The 20499-nt window shown below is 41.9% G+C and overlaps 1 protein-coding gene across 2 annotated transcripts in view; it reads right to left on the minus strand.

The window, feature by feature from the left end:
- The window catches only part of LOC133109737 (metabotropic glutamate receptor 7), a 212547-nt gene that overhangs the window by 58621 nt on the left and 133427 nt on the right, over nucleotides 1-20499 (minus strand). For both annotated transcript variants that reach the window (XM_061219273.1, XM_061219274.1), the window contains exon 5: nucleotides 12621-12758. In XM_061219273.1, coding sequence (XP_061075257.1) covers nucleotides 12621-12758 — 138 coding nt within the window. The remainder of the gene's footprint in view (nucleotides 1-12620; nucleotides 12759-20499) is intronic.

Below are 20499 nucleotides of genomic sequence, written 5' to 3' on the forward strand. Positions count from 1 at the left end.
TGAGGATGTCTTTATTCTCATTCTGATGAATTCTGAGCGGTGTCTACCTTTCCACATTCATCAAAAAACGTATTATTGACCTGTTGACCGGTTACAGTGACTGATTAAAATCCAGGCAGCTTCACTTATCTATACCACCAAGCCCCACTTCTACGCTGCTCAAACATTAAAGAAAGTATCAGTCAGCCTGGTCCCTACGTTCTGAATTTCTCCAGGAAATTCTGTACCAAAAATCCTGAAGGAAATTACACTGGCCCTCGGGAGAGACCCCGTGAGTATGGAGTAATCTGAAGAAATGCATCCGCAGGTCATCGTTTAGCATTCAACGGCCTGTCAGGGGTGGCGTAGAATCCATAAGCCATACTGCTGCTATAAACACAATTATCAAGCTTTTGTATCATCACTTATTTAACTTCAGTAGCCTCGTAATCTGAGTAGGGTTTGATATCACTTTTTCCAATCTGAAACAACATTGTAGGTCCAGGGTGTTTCCTTCCCCAATCCCCAGCTCTCATTCGCTCTCCGTCTCGGGTAGATCCCCGAGGTCCGCCTTTTATTTATGATATATTCACATCACTTTATAGCCGCCAAGTGGGGGCCATGGTGCCACACTCTTTAAAGACACACACGCACGCGCGCACACATATACACACACACACACACACACACATACTTGTTGTTCGCGGTGAATTTCCAATTCTGACCTAAAAAAAAAACCCCACACACACAGCTATTAGTCATTGCAATGGAGATTACATTTATATCATAGCATCTAGAAGTGACTCCAGTAGATCAAGTCTTCCAGCAGAAGGTGTGGAGAGGGATAAAAACTCTAAGCACATCCGCTTTTAAATCCTGTGATGCATTAATCTGTCATCGGGCGCAGCGTGTAGAGGATCAGCAGGGAGACAACGGTGCAGCGTGCACATATTTCACACCAGGACCAATCAGAGGGGCCCATGAGCACGAGAAGGCAATACCCTGATGGATACACCTTCTAATAATGAAGGGAGAAATGTAAGCCTTTATGTTTTACAACAACAACAATAACAATAACAATAATAATAATAATAATAATAATAAAATGATTGTATAGCACCTTTTCCAGGCAGCAGAATGTGCATAATAAATACAGTAAAAAACACGTCAATACAGAGAAAAGTTTTGGTGGGTTTTTAACTGAAGAAACACTACAATATCAGGCAGTATTAGCCCAACAATATTCACCATCACCATCAAGTGATTGGTGAAAAACCACAGGAAGATTTTAACTGAGGGAAAAAAAATCTTGAGAAGATTGAATTGATATAAAATTCTGCTTTTTTTCAGCTTTTAATTATTCCGCGAACGAAAAGAAATGCTTCCACCTGAGACATAACGCATTAAAGCAGAATTACCGGCACGTAGTTACGGAGTAGTGCAGCTGACTGGAACCAAATAAAAAATGAACAAGCAAGCCGACAAACAGGTTTAAATCAATGATCAGTTTAAAGCCATCATCTCACACGAAGACACGGGTATGAAGTCAGTGTTGTAATCCTGTATGCCGATTTGTATTTAAGATAAACATGTACTTGGATTAGTGGTAACTGCACTGCGAAAGGTTTCTGATCATAAAAAGGTCATTTTGTTGGAGCACACATCCTTTGGGCCCACAGAAAGACATCTGCAGTAGCCAGTATATTGCTGAAAATAGGAAATATACCAAACCAGAACGTGGGGGGAAAAAAGTAAAAGAGTAAAGAAATAATGCTGTGTCACAGAGTTTGAACATTTATGAGCTACGGGATTTTTGATCATTCATCTTTCCCTGTGGTTGTCACCATGTTGTAAGAGAGACGGATTGCTTGCTAGAAATAACTTATAGTTCCATGACAAATTTTTATTTGATCAACATAAGCAAACTTTGACATAATTAGCTAACTTGATGCATCTGTTCTCAAATTGACAGGTAATAGAACACAGTGTGATAGAGTCATTTTAATCCTGACGTTAAATAAAGTAAAAAAAAAACGAAACTTTTTTTATTTAACTGAAATGATAAAGTCCCTGAGGCAGTATAGCATTATGAATGCGGGGTGGGCTTGTTGATTGCTGGCACCAGACTCACAAATCAACGCTGCTGTTCAGAATAAACTTGTGCCATTTGGCTTCAGAATACAATGAGTTCCTGTTTAGGCCTCCTGCCAACACTGGATTCATGTACGTAAAAACATGTTGAACAGCTGCTATTAAAAAAAAAAAAAAGTCTAATTGTTCTTTACAAAGAGCATATTAAAACAGCAGGCTTAGAAACAATTTAAACATTCAAAACAGTTGAGATAAATGCTACGGGGGAACTGCTCGACCCCCCCCCCCCCCTTCCCCACGCTCCACACACCCACCAACCGACAAAGCCCAACTGCCACGAATTTAAAAACATTTAAAAAGTAGAACTTACAAAGAATTGTATAATTCATATCTGTGTGGCCAAATTGACAGGAGAGAAAGAATTATGCGCACTCAGAAATTTCTCAATGGAAATTCACTTTCTAGTACTTATTTGATCATATTTAATCTCTAGAACACCCAAGTGTGATTAATTACTATACCTTATGTGAGTGACAACGATAGCAACAGTGGCTGGCTGGTAAAATGCTATTTGTTCTTACTGTAAGTGCATGATCCCCTTTCATTGTTGACACAGTTTATCAATAGCCAAAGACACCCCCCTCCAAAAAAACAACAACAATAACCTGAATTGCTTCATTATCATATCCATTTGCACAAATGTATTTAATTTTAAGAAAGCAGTCTGTGCAAGTTGCTCTGAATAAAAGTATCTGCTAAATATTGAATTGTAATGCATTTTTCATGCCAATTTGTCTTGTATTTTTAAGTAAAAGACAAGTTTTTGTTTATAGACAATTTCTACTTTTCCAAGAGTTTTCTAGCCAATATTAAATAGAAACCCATTTTGACCTTACATACTTTTTGTGTGCACTTAATAATTCTTCTTTTTTATGCTGAGATGTGGGGATATATTCTGAAGCATAATAAATGAAATTTTTTTGTTCCCAGTCACAGGACACACACGCAGAATAAAGAAACTCACCCGGCCACACTGATGGGACAGAATGTGTGACAGTATTCTCACGTGATTGGTGGAAAGTGAGGGGCAGAGCCCATGCCAAGTCATCAGAGGCACCAGCGATGGCAGCTGCTATTTCCCGGGGATTGGGAACATAGTGCTTTTCACAGCAAATGGGTTTGAGGGTGTAGGGGTTAGACACGGCGTAGAACGGGCTGCTAATCCCGGTAATAAATATTCACCGCGAGTTGTGCCAAATGCGGTGTAAAATAGGTGTTCTCTCGCGGCCTGTGTCGGGAAGGCAGTCCTGACTGTAAACCGGAGCTCGTTCCACTGCCGGAGGGCCAGAGCAGGGAAGAGACGTGACCAGGAGGAGGGACCCTTACACAACCTCCGCCCGTCTTACGGCCGGTTCGGTGAGTCTTGATCCCAGACAGCCCGAGGCCAGATAGGGCATCGGTCCATGTTGCAGCCAAGCTTTCTATTTTGGGCCTTAAATTTGCATGGGAATGCCCAAGTGAGAATTGACACAGGTTAACTGTTGATGCTATGCAATTAAGGTTCCTGCAGTATGAACAAATATATCGTCATTTACATCAGTTTGGATTTCTACACATTCGAATAAAAAGCGGAAATATCACAAAACAAAGGGAAATGTCCAATGTAGAGCACGCCCAATGCTCCAATAATGGCTCAAAATGAACAACATTGCTAGGAGTTAGCCAAGTAGCTAAATTAATTAGTTTTTGTATTGTTCATTGTTGAATATAAGTATCATTTATTTTTTATGACTTCATTATCACATGCTTTAATGTTATGCTCATTTAAATCTATATTCATGCCCTCAGGTAAATCATTTATTTTTTGTGGAGATATTTGAATGAAACCAAAGGCAAAGTGATAATTACATCTTTTGGGAAATGGTAAATGGTAAATTTGTCCAAAGCGCTGTAAAATTGATGCTTCTCATTCACCCATTCATACACCAATGGTGATTGGCTGCCATGCAAGGTACCGACCAGCTCGTCAGGAGCATTTGGGGGTTAGGTGTCTTGCTCAGGGACACTTCAACACAGCCCGGGCGGGGGATCGAACCGGCAACCCTCCGACTGCCAGACGACTGCTCTTACCGCCTGAGCCAATGTCGCCCCCATCTTTTACATCTTTTCAAGAGGCAAAGCACAGGCACTGCACTACTACACATAAGCACCCTCATGCAGGTTAAAGAAACACTGTGTGCTGTCAGAGGAGTGGCATTCAGGCCACAAGGCTGATGTTTGTACTCAAACTGTACGAGTGATTGATGACATTCCCTTGGAGTAGCCGCCCGTTCATTCAGGTGATACTTCCATTCATTTCATAGCTGAAAACATCCCCGTTTGCATAAATATTTTACTCTCGCTCTTTCACATACTCAGGACGGGAAGCTGTGATCACACAATTTACCAGCTGCCAAAGTTTGTTTAATGCAAGACACGGTCAGGACACACTTTGAACAGCAGCCACCGAGATATTACATTACATTAATGGCATTTGGCAGACGCTCTTATCCAGAGTGACGTACAGTTGATTAGACTACGCAGGAGACAATCCTCCCCTGGAGCAATGCAGGGTTAAGGGCCTCGCTCAAGGGCCCAACGGCTGTGCAGATCTTATTGTGGCTACACCAGGGATAGAACCACCGACCTTCCGTGTCCCAGTCATTTATCTTAAGCACTACGCTACAGGGGCTGTAGACGTGACAAATTTGGAGGGCTGCAGGCAACAGCCAACAAACACGGACAAGCATGACATGACAATCTGACATCTACATTCCTTATGGGTCCTGTGAGATGAGAGCTGACTTCATGTTTATGAAGGGATTCCAGTCAGTACTACACACCGAGTAAAGAAATCGCTGTAATTAACAACAGCATTGTTTCAGATGGGCTGTTTATCATTGGAAAAAAAACAAACATATGGTCACACTTTACAGTAAGGTTCTTGAACTGGCATTACCTAATGTATTTGTTAACATGAATTAATGACATGACAACTACATGAATTAAGCATGAAATTACCTTTCATAAGTTAATGCACTTGCTAACAACTAATGTATATGATACATGATACTTATACATTAGCAAACCATAGGATGAACTTATAATTAGTTAACCATCAACAAATTAAACTTAGACTTTTCGGTCCAATATGAATCAGAGAACCTTATTGTAAAGTGTTACCAAACATATTTTAGTCGACACAAAAATACAATTTCAATAATTAGGTTTAGTGACTCAATACCCCTTGAGTCTGTCACGGCTTTCCTCTGTCTCCACTTGGATCAGAAAAAGCAGTTGTGTGATTATTTTATTCGATTCTCTAAGGAGGTCTATAATAAAACAGCCTCCCCACAGACAGTAGGTAAAGCCCACTTCTGCCTGCTCCTGCACTGGAGCAATTTAAAACAACTCTGTCTATTATTTCAATTATTTACCAGCATATCATCCATCCATCCATCCATTATCTGAACCCGCTTATCCTGAACAGGGTCGCAGGGGGCTGGAGCCTATCCCAGCATACATTGGGCGAAAGGCAGGAATACACCCTGGACAGGTCGCCAGTCCATCGCAGGACAACACACACCATTCACATTCATAACCATGGGCAATTTAGACTCTCCAATCAGCCTAACCTGCATGTCTTTGGACTGTGGGAGGAAACCGGAGTACCCGGAGGAAACCCACGCAGACACGGGGAGAACATGCAAACTCCGCACAGAGAGGCCCTGGCCGACAGGGATTCGAACCCAGGACCACCATATCAGAAAACTAATATTGGGAAGTGGTCGTGATGAAATGACTGCAAAAAATTGCAATTACATTTTTTAAAATGTTTTATCCAATTTACAGTGTGTGTTTGGGGGGAGGGGAGAGCTGAAACATGGAGAAGTGAAACATTCTATTAACAAATAAAGCCATTTGTGCTCTGTGACACAGGAGGAAAAACCCTCAGTCATTATCTTCGGCCACTATTATTTCTTCACCCGTCAGTGGACTCAGAAGTGATCCACATGTCTGTGAAACAAAGATAAAAACAGCATGTAATTATAATGAATAGAAGGGAGTGGGCAGACTGGCAGGACACGAATGAGGTCAAGGCAGAAGATTGTCAAAGATCCCCCCACCCCCCCCCCCCCCCTCCGTTCCCTTCTCTTCTCTTCCAAGAACAAAATCCCAGCCCACATAATACCTATTTTCTTTCACAAATTCGCTGGGGAGAGTGGCTAAGTGCTCACAGTGCCTAATGCTTCTCATCCGCACCTGACATTTACAGACAAAGATCACTTAAGTGCCACAGCTGGTGAGCCTCATAGAGATTTTATCCGTCCCTGGGAATTTTAAGGTACTGCTATTCACACAGGCCCAGACAAAAAAAAAAATACGAGAAAATGCGCACACATATCTGGGATAAGCTCTATATTCTCTCACCCAGAACAGCTCAATCGCACACATACTGTACAAAAAAAACCTGCCCATCGAACTCGCATGCAAAGGGAACGACGCAGGCAGAATCTGCAATCGCCCCGATCCCATATAAAATTAATGCTCAATTTACATTCACGGTCTCTCTCCCTCCACACGCAGGTAAGCACACGCGTGTGTAAACACACGCGCAGGTGTGTGAGAGTAATTGGTTGCCAGTGGACCAGCCGTGACGTACTCAGCCGCGTGGCAGCCCGTTATAACGCGTGATTGATGAACCCGCATCCCGTGTGCGAAATCCATTTACTCATTTACTCAAAGTCCTCCCTCAGGTTGACCGAACTGAGAACGGAACAAGAACAACGCGAAACAAAGAACGGACCGTGATTGCACGTGTGACAGGAATCCAGGCTGTAAATATTTAGTCTCTTTGTCTGGTTTCTTGAGATTGTTTACATTTATTTTTTTTTATATGGTCTAGGTTCTACAAAGACTGGTTTCACATCAAGCCTGCAGGTTGAGGCTGTTCATTATGTTCCCTGCAGTAAGGAGGTCAGGAATAAACAGGAGGTAAATAGATATCTAGAAGTGGGTTCCTACTGTAAATGAGAAAAAAAGGGAAAATTCATGTTCTGGTGCGGCGAAGTGATGTCACACTCTTACATCAGACGTAACTGCTGCCCACTGCATTTCTAAAAACATATTAATGGCAGAACAGTCTGTGTGTGTATTAAGGGAACGCGCACCACCCTCGAAGCAACAGCAATATTGAGGAAAACAACAGAGGCCGCCCTGAATATCAAAGCGCATTGATATTCATATGGATCTATGGTAAAAAAACAAAAGGAAGCTATGGTCATGTGACAGTGATGTAACATGAGGGGAATAATAAAGTGTTTAGAAGTTTAATGGAAAAGCGCTCGGACAGACTACTCTATGTAATGCATCCCTAGCACTCCTCAGTGTTTCTTCTCCATATTTCCTCACCGCAGGTTCAAGCCCACAGGAAATGAGATCTTTAATATGTCTGATTTAAACGAACGTGGCCTCTGCGGCCACACTTACTAGGGTTTTTATATGCAATTTGCACAAGAGGGCTTTGCAGAAACATGCTGAAAGTATTGAAAATGTCCGCTCTTTAGTTCTGGAAAAGTAAGCCTTTAAAATGCGTCGTCCTATTTGGCCTACAGGCAAGACAATGCAAATATTTGACTCACGTTAGGTTCACTTAAATTTGACTGCCTTTTGAGGACTATTAGACTATTTCTGGTTATATTTGTTTAACTAGTTTGCTGACGTTAGCTAGCTAGCAAGTTTGCTTTCGTAAGGTGACGGTTATCGATAACGTGAGCTAGCTAATTTCATAACGATGTTATAGTTGCGCTTTTATCTTAACTTGGCTAGCAAGCCAGCAAAAATTGTTATTGGATAAGTCAGTGTCTTTACCTATCGCTGGTTGATATATTAAGTTAGCTAGCCTGTGAAAATTCAGTCTCCCAATATGAGCGTGTATCATGGAGGTAGCTATGGTAACAAATGTGCGGAAAGTTGGGGCACGGTCTGTCAATCACAGTTTTCATTACCATGCCCAGACAGTTTGGGTGAACTTATATAGTGGGAAATTTAGGCTTAGTTTTAAAATGCATTTAAATGAAAAAAATTATCCACATTTGTTTTATTGTTGCCTAAAGACAATAAATCTCCGCAGTATGAAAAAAACATTCACAGAAATATTAGTGGGGCATTTAAAACTGATTCTCATCTGAGTTCTTAAAAAATAATTAGGTTGAGCAAAATATTTAAATAGCTACAAAAAAAATGCATCACATGTACTTTAGTACACATATACACTCACTGAGCACTTTATTAGGACACCTACTTATTCATGCGACCATCTAATCAGCCAATTGTGTGGCAGCAGTGCAATGCATACAATCATGTAGATACAAATCAGGGGCTTCAGTTAATGTTCACATCAACCATCAGAATGTGGAAAAATGTGATCTCAGTGACTTTGACCATGGAATGCTTGTTGGTGCCAGACAGGTTGGTTTGAGTATCTCAGAAACTGCTGATCTCCTGGGATATTCATGCACGACAGTCTGTAGAGTTTGCAAAGAATGTTTGCAAAAAAGCAGTTCTGCAGACAGAAGCATCTTGTTAATGAGAGAGGTCAGAGGAGAATGGCCAGACTGGTCAAAGCTGACAGGAAGGTGACAGTAACACAAATAACCACACATTACAACAGTGGTATGCAGAAGAGCATCTCTGAACACACAACGCATCAAACCTCCGAGTGGATAGGCCACAGCAGCTGAAGACTTAATAAGTCTGACAAATAAATACCTAATGAAGAGCTCACTGAACGTAGATCATGTTTAGGCAGAATCCCAATTAGCACCAGTGACAATAAGTGACTGCTATTTGCACATTGCCTTTTACACCGTTTTCAATGTGAGACCAGACTTGTCTCCGCGAGATCTGTCTTTTTCTGCCTGTTTGAATATTCATGAGTGCAGAGAAAAACGGGGTGGATTTTAAATGCGCCTCCGAAAGAAAAGAGCTGTTTTTGAAATGGAACTGTGGCATTGCTATTCCATAAGCCAGGAGAGAGGGGGGGGGGGGGGAGTATATCTGACGCTGTCATACAGGTGGGAGGGATGGAAGGAGAGAGGAAGGGAGGGAGGGAGAGGGGGAGGGGGGAAAGGCAGTGTTGTGCAGGGTGAGGGAGTCCTATCAATACTCTTTCATTACGTCTTGTTAGGGAGGGCCATGCTGGCAACAAGCTGAGCAGATAATAGCCTAAACGGAGGAATGTATTAAGACTGCAATAAACAGACATCAATCCCTCCCTGTAAACTTCTTCCTTCCCCTGCCTCCCACACCCCGCCCTCAGCACGGTGTAATTACCCGGCTCGTTCCAAAAAAAGTCCCCCCCCCTTCCTACCTACCCCCCTGACCGAACCTGGCCTCCCTCTACCACCCAGGGGTGTCGTTTCATCGCAGGGGCGGAAGCTCGAACGTCTGCTTCTGCACTCCGTCGCTTGATGAGTGCAAATTGGCCTCTCTCTGACAGTGCCCAGAGGCTGGGGGGGGGGCATGACTGCCCTCACTAAAGCCTGCTCTGTGTGGATAGGTCCAGGACCGTCACTGCCAGATGCCTTCCATCACGCCCGCTGTCCCAGAGCGTCACCAAATTAGCGCCCGCTAACCTCGCGCTTTTTAACCCCCGTGTTCGACGCAGAAAGGTGAATGCGCAGCGAGGCTTCTCGTAGGAAACAACAGGGACATTTCGACAGCTTTGAGCGGGTGTAGATTTGAATCTGATTTATGTAAAAAAAAAAAAGAGGAAAAAAGAAATGCTTGACGCTTCAGCGAAACATCGTTCAAAAAGTATCAATCATGCTAGCTACGCGGCAACGAACAAAAATACAGTCAATAGCAAAGACAAATGAAATGGGCAATTTCACTGAGACAGTGTATATACACTTTGACAAAAATCTACTGTATACACTTTGATAAATAATACCAAGAAAAGCTGGCTCAAGAATAGTTTTGAATTGTCTTTTTCTTTGTTATGTTTTTACTATTTACTGTAGTCGTGCAACATTACACAGAATCTACACATTGCACAAATGATCCGAGTATTAAAAAAACTTTTGAAAAGTTGCTACCATTTTTATCATATGTTCGGTGACATCCACCTGCCACCAGAGAGGATATGATAATCTCTGCAACCAATTATTATGGTTTGATTTTCCGAATGGTGTCAATGTTGGTTCACTCCAATATCCGAACACAGAAAAACATCTCTGCCAAGGATACCTGCGCGGTCTGACATAATTGTAAATGTCAGATCAAATACACGATTCGCCTAATTATAAGACTGAAGATGGCATGAAATATAAAAATGGATTGACTCTCTCTGTCTACCCCTTATCATACTTCTCTAACTTTGGAAGTGTGGAATCAGCTTCTCAGGACAGGTCCGCCTGGAGGGACGACTCGGAAAGTTCCAGCTCAGTTAATCAGCCCAGCTGTACATTTTCATCAAAGGAAATTCTGCCTCGGAGTAGCTAAGTAATTCACGACATTAATTCCCCATATAGATGCATGATATAAAAGATAATAAAAATAAAAAACGTAGGCGTTTTCTCCCAGGTGACAAGTGCAGTGAAATTCAGTTCATAAGTACAGTGCTATCTCAGAGTTAAAAAATCAGGATTTGGTTGTGCATGTAACTTTGAAAGTATCAAATATACCAATTTCAAGAAATTGAATACTTCATGCATTCATAGTTCATTTGTAACTGTGCATGCAGTAGTTAGTACCCAATAGCCCAACTCAGGGTAATCAGGATCTGATTAAAACAGTCCTATTTTGTCTGCATTTGGTGTGTTCTCAAAATGGTTTTATTTCTTAGTTATTTACATGAGAGTGCTTACTTCCCTCTATTATAGTCATAAGAAATGGGAGTAAGACATGGCACTAGCGTCTTACTGTGAGAGTATTTCAACTGTTCCAGAAACCGAAAGTGTGACTGCCTTTCATTTAGTGCTTATATTTTTTGCTCCAATGATAATAAGGCATAATTGTTCATGCTATTGGTTTCTTACCCCATTTAGTTATGCTTTAAAAATAATATTCCATGGTCTGCTGCTGTAAAAGATGTGAGAGCATTTTTTGTGACTCATCCTAAATGTGTTAATTTAAGAACTTCATGCCACGGAGAAGAGCAAGAGCAATTTTAGTTTTTAAAAGTTGCTATTTCTTCCTTTTTAATCTGTCAGCCGTTGTCAAAACATTGGTTATTTTATTCAGCCGTTGTCTATAGTATCTACCCAATTTCAGCATGTCCATGGAAAAGGACTGCACAAGCGCAGAAGTGCTTGTTGGAAATTGGGATAATTGGGGAACTCTGGGGACTAAAACACATTTGGGGAACTGTTATTTAATTTTTTTTGTTTCTTATTCAATGTAGCCTAATCACATTGGGCATACAGTGCAGTGAAAAGTATCTGCCCTTTTCCTGATTTACTCTATTATTGCAGATTTAGCACACTGTGGGCAAGATTTACCAAAGGATTGCGACGACTTTTATATTGGAAAACTGACTGCTCTTATGTTGGAATAACGAGTGATTTTACATTGGGAAACGGACTGCTTTTTACGTTGGAAATCAAATTACTTTAAAGTTGGAAAACTGGGTACTTTTACGTTGGAAAACTGGCTGCTTTTACGTAGGAAAACTGACTGCTTAAGTTGGAAAACTGACTGCTTTTACGTTATAACTCTTGAAATGAGTAAAACTCACCTTTTTGGCATTTTTTTGTTTTGACAAGTTGTGACTGCCGCTTGGGATGTACGTAGTAATCTGGTTCTCTGTTTCTCATTGTCCTTTCGGTTATTTCTCAATATGAAATATACAAGAATAACTGTGCATAGACGTGTCACTGCATCAAATGAGAATTATATTGGAAAGAAAATAGCATACAATGGTTTAACTGTCACCTTCACAGATACAGACGAGAGCATTATTTCCACCCCCATACCATATGGGTTAAAACTGAAATAAAGATGCAGCAACACCTCATAAAAGCATCTTCGCATGTTGAAGTGAAATGGAAAAAGTTAATAAACCTCAAACATTTGATATTAGAAATATATGCATTATTCTCATTGACATAAAAACATATTTTTCTTTCATTCAAGTGTGCTATAATCACGTGCACAATATTTTGAACTGGCAACCTACCTCCTGAGCCAATGTCGCCCCATTTAATGCACCTCAAAGCCTTTTTTTTTCCAGTAACTGAGAGAATATTTTTTTGCTGGCGAATACCACTTTTGTTTTGTCAGCGAACAGAAGCTTAACGCGTCACAGAGAGCCCCTGTATATATATACGTCAACATGTCAGTTTGTTTTAATCTGGTACAAAAATAAAAACAAGCCTTTTGTTATTGTGCAAAACATGCCCAGCTACACATCACATTCACGGCTGGATTAATGTCTCAAGTCTCTCCAGTAGTTCCCTGTAAATCCACACCACCGCATCTCCCCAGACAGAAACAGCAGAGCACGGTACCTGTGCACTTGCGGCTGGTGTCTTCCTTCTTGGAAGAACTCATAAGCTTGCAGTTGAAGTTCTCCTCCCAGTACTCTGCAAACCACACGTTCCGCCGATTGTTCTCCAGCGTTCTGGATGTGAAGTAGGCGTCGAACCCTGCAGAAGAACCGTACAGTTGATTAGACTAAGCAGGAGACAATCCTCCCCTAGAGCAATGCGGGGTTATGGGCCTTTGCTCAAGGGCCCAACGGCTGTGCGGATCTTATTGTGGCTACACCGGGGATCGAACCACCGACCTTGCGGGTCCCAGTCATGTACCGTAACCATAACGCTACAGGCCGCTATGAATCAGCGTAAGCACAAAGCAACTCCCTCCCCACTGTGTAAGATGGAGACTTGAATATGCATTGTTTCCTCAAGGTAAGAAGCGGGGAATTGTGAACGGCTGTGCGGACTCGATATCCAACTGCGCCAGTCGTTCCAAAAAGCACAGCCACTTCACTTCCGGAAGTGACTGCCTGGAGCCGACCCCAATGCGGATTACCAGCCTGCTACTACGGCTATATAAATTATATTTCATTTTTTCCTCATTTTGGATTTGTCAGTTTTATTTTTCCTGATTTATATTTCCTGGTTATCATACCAGATATATATATTTTTTTCTTCACTGTATTCAGATTCATTCCATTGTGTTAAACTTTAATGAGAATAAATCCTCTCAGAACGATTATTTTAAAATAAAATTGCCTTACCACTGATGTGTGTGTGTGTGCGTTTGCATGCATATATGAGTGTCGGTGTGTGTGTCTGTGTGTGTGCGTTTGCATGCATATATGAGTGTGCGTGTGTCCGTTTGCGCGCATATATGAGTGTGTGTGCTCATGTGTGCATGTCTGTGCCTTATAATGGCAATACTCATTTTAATGAAACGTTGTTGGATAAGGATGAAATGCATGTCTTTGTGATTCTGTGCACTGTCTCAGACCCCAAAGGACTCACTACCTCTGTGGGCATCATTAATCTCCGTCACAGACCGATGAGAAAAAACACCTATATCACCCGCAAAGCTAGCGCACTCGTGCGCGATTCAACAGAATATGAAAATATCAGAATATCTACGAACATAAAACTGGCACCGTTGACAATCAGAGGTCGAAACCGAGACAACGGGGAATGGGAGAGAAGACGGGGGGGATTAAACGACAACGGGAGAAGCGTGTCTCTCTCATGCCAAACGATCAAACGGCGGCTTGAGATCTGTGATGTCCCTGCAGTCTCACCATGTCACTCGCCCATAAATATTAACTTTGTGTCTAAAATAAGGTCCCCGACCCCATTCCACATCCAGCTGGGAATGTGGGGGATAGATGGGGAAGCCTCGTTCAATAAAGCAGGAGAAATAAAAAAGAGATGGGAATGTGAGTTGAAAAGATCCATTACAGGAAGTTTCCATTCATAATTTAACGTCTTAATGTATCTAATGGCGAAGACTTCCTCTCCCCAAAGGGGGCAAAGAGAAATATTAATAATGACACAATCCGGCATTTAAGAATTAACTTCATGACTTCTTGTGCACAGGATGTCAACAGCACGTTAGACTGTGGAACCCATGCTGCGTTTATAGTCTAGCACCACGGCTGATATTTAGTGAACCCTGCTGTTCACGCAGAGCGCACAACGGACCTTTCCTGTCCTACTGCAGTACAGTCAGTGTTGGTCTAATGTAAGTACATACAGTATGTTGCCAGACGTCGCTGTCCATTTGAACCACGTACAGTACGACCTAGAAAAGTACACACATAAAATCATTGAAGTGAACCTGAAGAGAACCTGTAACAGAGTTTGTGGTTTTCGGAGGCTGACTCTGGGGAAGCTCGTTCCCCGTGCACAGAGGTAGCGCTGTGGCAGCTTTTGTCTCATGCCTTGCGGTGATGTTTCCTGTCATCCTTGCTCATCTCTATCTTTAAGATGGGTTTCCCTACTGGGAAAACAGATCTGCGTGTAGGAGAGACATGGCTACAGCATGCTCGTACACCACTCTGTGAGTACTATGTGACATATGCAAGCTCTTGCTATCAGGTCGCAGTGTAGTGGGAAGATGATACCCGGAAGTTGTCATTTTGTTATTATCAATTAGAATCAGCTCTGTATAAGTGCTTCTGTAAAACACCAGCTTTTATTGGATAAATTGAATGTTTTGCATGTAGTGCATAATGTGTGAAATAGGTTTTTTGACTTCAGCTCTGCTTTAGCAGTGCCACTGCTAATGATATTCAAAGGCAATCAGAAATACAGGATTCTGCAACCCAGGTATTAAATATACCTTTTTCTTGGTGAGTAATTAAAAATAATTCATCATCACTGATTAGGTGTGCCGGTGACTGATTCACTGCTATGGTTTTATAATTACACATAATATCTGAGGCTTTGGGACTGCCAAAAGTATCCCTATTGCATAAATGCCAGCGTGTTAATGCGTTATTTAATCAGCCAATCATGTGGCAGCAGCTAAATGCATAAAGGCATGCAGACATGGTCAAGAAGTTCAGCTGTTTTTCAGACCAAATGACAGAATGGAGCATACATGTGATCTAAGTGACTTCGACTGCGGAATGATTGTTGGTGCCAGACAGGGTGGTTTGAGTATCTCAGAAACTGCTGATCTCCTGGGGATTTTCACGCACAGCAGTCTCGAGAGTTTGCAGAGAATGGTTCGAAAAATACTTTGTCATCGCTTTTCTACCTGCTCACCTCAAGTATCCACAATGCATTCCCACCTCGGTCTTCTTTCTTTCTTTTATCTTGGTTATAAAAAGCCAACATGCACTCCGCTGGCGAGACAGAGCCAATGGAATCCATTCTTTTCACAACAGGTCCTGTCAGTTCCCCAACATTAAGATAAAAAAAAGCTGCTATCACTACCGGCTTGAAAGTACCTTGTAACAGAGACTCCTAAGCTGGTTAAAAAAAAAGCTCTATTCTGCGACTGAAGCACTAAAGATACTTTTTGTAATTTGGGAAAGAAATCTGAAAAAAGAGAAGAAAAATAAACTATGGAAGCTACATTGCAACAAGAGTACAACAGAAAAGGAATAATTGAATGCAAACTAAAACTGTGAAAGGAATCACAGATGTGTACATTACATGCTGGATACAAAACAAAATGCATACACTATGCTTATATGTCACACAAATGTACAATGAATCCAATTTACACAGATATTGTCTATATCATGCGGTGAGTTCTCACCTTATATATTTGCGTTTTGCGTGTGTAGCGAGTTATACATTTGCCCGAGGAGAGATTATAACCAGGGCTTTTCACTCCAAAGACAAACCAGTCATCAGTCAGCTAATTGCCCCAAGGGCCATGTCATTAATTTGAATTTCACTCTCACTTGGCTCTCCGTGCTTCGCTAGTGAACGATTCGAGCTGCAACGCACACACGATTAAGGTTAAAGATTAGCCTGGAGCAAGAGGAGTGCAAACGGACTGTTTTTGTCCTGAAAATGATTACGTCTCTCTCCAGGGCTTCACATACCCAACTCTCAGGGAACACCCATTTTGACAGATCGACACAGGTTCAAAATGAAAGCAGAATTAAGCACCTGAGAAAATCGACACGCAAAAACGGCAATTACGCGTCGTGTGGCAACACTTTCGGAAATCAACACCGTATTTTTTTCCCAGTTTTCAACGTGACAATTGCCACAAATTCCACATGCCACACTGCGGGCTAAATTTACCAAGCTGAAGTGGCAACAACGAAGTGGGTTCAGTCGAGTCACGGCAATAGATTCACGATGGCTATTATGAAATCAAGAAATCACACAGTCGCAGGAAAGAGCGCCCATTTTCTCAGTGAGTGGCACGTCATAAGAGAACGCAGCATATTCTCAAACCAGTCAGGGCAACTACATAAGTGCACAGTCTTCGAAAGAAAATTATGAAAACCATGCCAAAAAATATGCTTGGAACGTGATCATACAGTAGTATGCAAAAATTCTGGTCAAAAAGCCTTTTACAATTCATAGCTAAGTGAACAGAAGCGAACCTGACCTCTAAATGGTACATTAATCATGATACATGTCTTCAAATTTTAAAGTAAGATGACTTTCTATTTAAATTTTTTTACCGTTTCAAAATTAATAAAAAAAAATGTAAAAGGCCCTGTGCAAACATTTGGGAACCCTGTCAGTTAGTACTTTGGAACTTTGGAATTCTCGCTTTTTCCTCATTCTTCCCGGCAGAGCACCTCTAGCTCAGGAATATTCTTCGGCCTCCCTGCATGTATGGCATCTCTCCACAGATTTTCGCACAATATTTCCTGTGTCCCCGGCTGCCACACAACCCCAGCTGCCACACAAACGGAGAATGCAATTGGTTGACATTTATGTAGTTATTAATCCATTTTTGGATTGTTTAAAAATAAAAAATCCATGAACAAAGACTGAACAGTAGCAACATTAATTTTCCAAAATAAATATTTTGGTAACAGTTAATGGCAACAGCTGTCACAAGGTGGCATAATACTGTTTATGATGTCAGTTGATTTCAATTGATATAAAACTGTCATACTTTTATCAGTAAATGGATAAACGTTACTGCCATAAAATTTACCAATAACATTGACATAACCTGACATCATCTGTTATGCCATCTTCTGACAGCTGTTAGGTCAGGTGTATGATGGTGTTAAGCCAGCCTTAAATGGTTGGCATTTTATATAGCGGCTTTATCCAAAGCGCTGTACAATTGATGCTTCTCATTCACCCATTCATACACACACTCACACACCAACGGCGATTGGCTGCCATGCAAGGCGCCGACCAGCTCGTCAGGAGCATTTGGGGGTTAGGTTTCTTGCTCAGGGACACTTCGACACAGCCCAGGCGGGGGGATCGAACCAGCAACCCTCCAACTGCCAGACAACTGCTCTTACTGCCTGAGCCAATGAGATGACTGCTCTTACTGCCTGAGCCAATGAGATGACTGCTCTTACTGCCTGAGCCATGTCGCCCACACAGCCTTATGGCGAGGGGTTCCAGTAAAGTGTCACCAAGTGTCACTTTGTACCAACCTACTGTACGCAGAGTGCAGGGTGGGGTCCCCACAAAAATAAGGAATGTACATCATATTTTGCAAGTTTGGCTATGTTACAGTTGTCCATTTGATGGAGTATGAATCAACTCAATGTCATTCCAGGAACAAAATTCTTCCTATACGTCTGTGTATGTACCAAGGATGAGGAGCACAGTGTCTACATCCCTGCTGTTGAGAAGTCCCCAATCCCTGCTGCTCACAAAATCCCACACACATTTCTGATATTTCTGCTACGTCACTCCACCCCAAACAAGCCCAAACATTTGTCTGCATTTTGGTGCCCTAAAGCCAGTGCATTTTAAAACGTATACACTGCAGCACAGTACAGCAGCTGTGGCAGAAAAGAGAAGAAAATGCTCAGAATACGCTCAAAGAAGCCACTAAACTCAAATCATTTTAATAGATGTGCCTTCAACATCAATAAAATGATACCTGGCTCGCATGTCGGCAATAAATAGTTCCAAACTTAATACAATATACAAATATATTTGTTCTCATAGATTTTGTGTGGGCATTTCAACAGATGGATTTTCATCTGAATAGCTGGAATCTGTTGGCACCCTTATGTTGCAGTTTAGCAGGCTACGACACAAACAACGTGGGTTCCCCTTACCGCTGCGAGGCCTTTCTCCGAGTAGAAAAAACCCGGTTGACTCACGTATTACAAGGGTCAGGGTGACACACTACCTGCAGGGACAGCTTTCAGCACGCTTTAAACCAGGTCTGTGGCAGCTTTGACCTGCATCCTACATCCTCGATCCAGGGAGCAGGGAAAGTGTTCAATCAGAACAGCCAGCTGAGCCAACCACATGCAGGCACACGTATGACGGATCGACCTTTCCTAGTATTTTTACTTTATGGTAAATGTTTGAATTTATATAGCGCCTTTATCCAAAGCGCTGTACAATTGATGCTTCTCATTCACCCATTCATACACACACTGACGCCAAGGGCGATTGGCTGGGGGTTAGGTGTCTTGCTCAGGGACACTTAAGACGCACCCAGTGCGGGATAAAACTGGCAACCCTCCAACTGCCAGACAACTGCTCTTACTACCTGAGCCAATGTCGCCACTGTTAGTTGAACATTCATTTTGAAGTTTGAAGTTTCATTTTGCTCTTCACATTATTATTCCAGGTGAGTCTCACTGAGTTATTTTTAGGAGCGCCCTGACTACGCTTGTACTTACATTGCAAGATCATCAACTTACATTGTACTTGCATTGCAAGATCATCAACTTACATTGTACTTGCATTGCAAGATCATCAACTTACATTGTACTTGCATTGCAAGATTCGCCCATGGTGGGCATAGTAATCACTAATGGTACAATTATTTTTCCCCACTCTCCCCCTTTCAATATTTAATAGTCTTGCTTTTCTTTTATACAACTTTTACTGTGCTAACATTGCATGGTCTTGCTCATCGTGTCGTAGGCATCTGTACTATGGCCTGAGGTGGGTAATGTGGAAAATGACATGGCAGGGAATTGAACCCCCGACCAAACTGGAGGATCTGTACTGCATACGTGTTGGCCTTCAGATGCCCTACTTTTTTAAGCCTAGTTAAATTTGCACAAAATAACATGAGTGAGGAAGGTTTATGTTCACGCTTCACTGATTACAAGGTTGTACATTTTCATAAGCATCCGACATCAAAGTGCTGGCTTTTGCAGTCCCCTGTTGCAGGCCTGTTTGCATTGAAATGTCCTAATTTTGCTATTCAGTGAACATGGGGAACATGAGCATTAATCCAGGAAGTGAGATGCTGTTTGGTGATGAATTTCCCGCGGTTAGATTTTAGAGGCTGTCAGTCTCTCTGACAAGATGAAATGTAAAGAAGCATTTGGTGATTGATGGAAGTCTTCAAGAAATGTCATGCCACCTCTGAAAAAGGTACTCTAAACTTCCGATGACTTAACTGTGATATGCTTTTCTTTAACAAGAAAATCTTAAATTAAGGAACAGCACTCTCCATGATCTATCACCTGTTGAGCAGCTGCTTATAAAGATAAGCTTCACCTACTCATTTGATGACGTTTCAAAAGCTTACGTTCATTTCTGCATTCACCACGAGTGTGCAATGCGTTGGTGGCACACATAATATATGCATTGGTAACCTCCAACTACATATGAAGCACAGTGGCAGCCAATAAGGCATTTGTAAGGCTATTAACATTGTTTATTGTTTAGTTTGTTTTATGGTCAGGGCCTTGCGGCTGCAGATATATGTGATTCAGTTTCTGTACTGAACTGCGGTTTCCAACACAGAAATATTCCACTCTTGAATCGCTTAATGGAATTGAGGTAATGGGAATGGTGAAACCCCAAAGCAGAAATGAAAGGAAAATCTTGCTCGATGCTTAATGAGACCCATGACTAGCTGCAGTATGTGAAAAAGGTGCAGTCGCAGAGGCTGCAAATTAGCGAGGAGTGTAAAAAACGTCAAACCTGTTTCCTATCTGTGCATTTTTATCGCCATCCAGATATTATAGTGTCCAGAACTATGAATGCATTAATTTGCTCCTGCTTGTGGTTGCAATGCAGAAGCAGATATGCATGTCAACACACACACAGAGTCAAACAAACACACATGCACGCACATGCACACACACACACACACACACACACACACTGTAATCATACCGAATACAACTGTAGTATTTTTCGGGGCCGCGGTGGCGCAACAGGCTAAGACGCAGCAGACTCGCGGTTGCAGTTTGCGGCAGTTGCACCGCAGTTGGACCGGGGCTCGATTCTCGGTCCTGCCAAAAGCCAAGTTTGGCCGGCTCAC

This window comes from Conger conger, chromosome 14, assembly GCF_963514075.1.
Source record: "Conger conger chromosome 14, fConCon1.1, whole genome shotgun sequence".
NCBI lineage: Eukaryota > Metazoa > Chordata > Actinopteri > Anguilliformes > Congridae > Conger > Conger conger.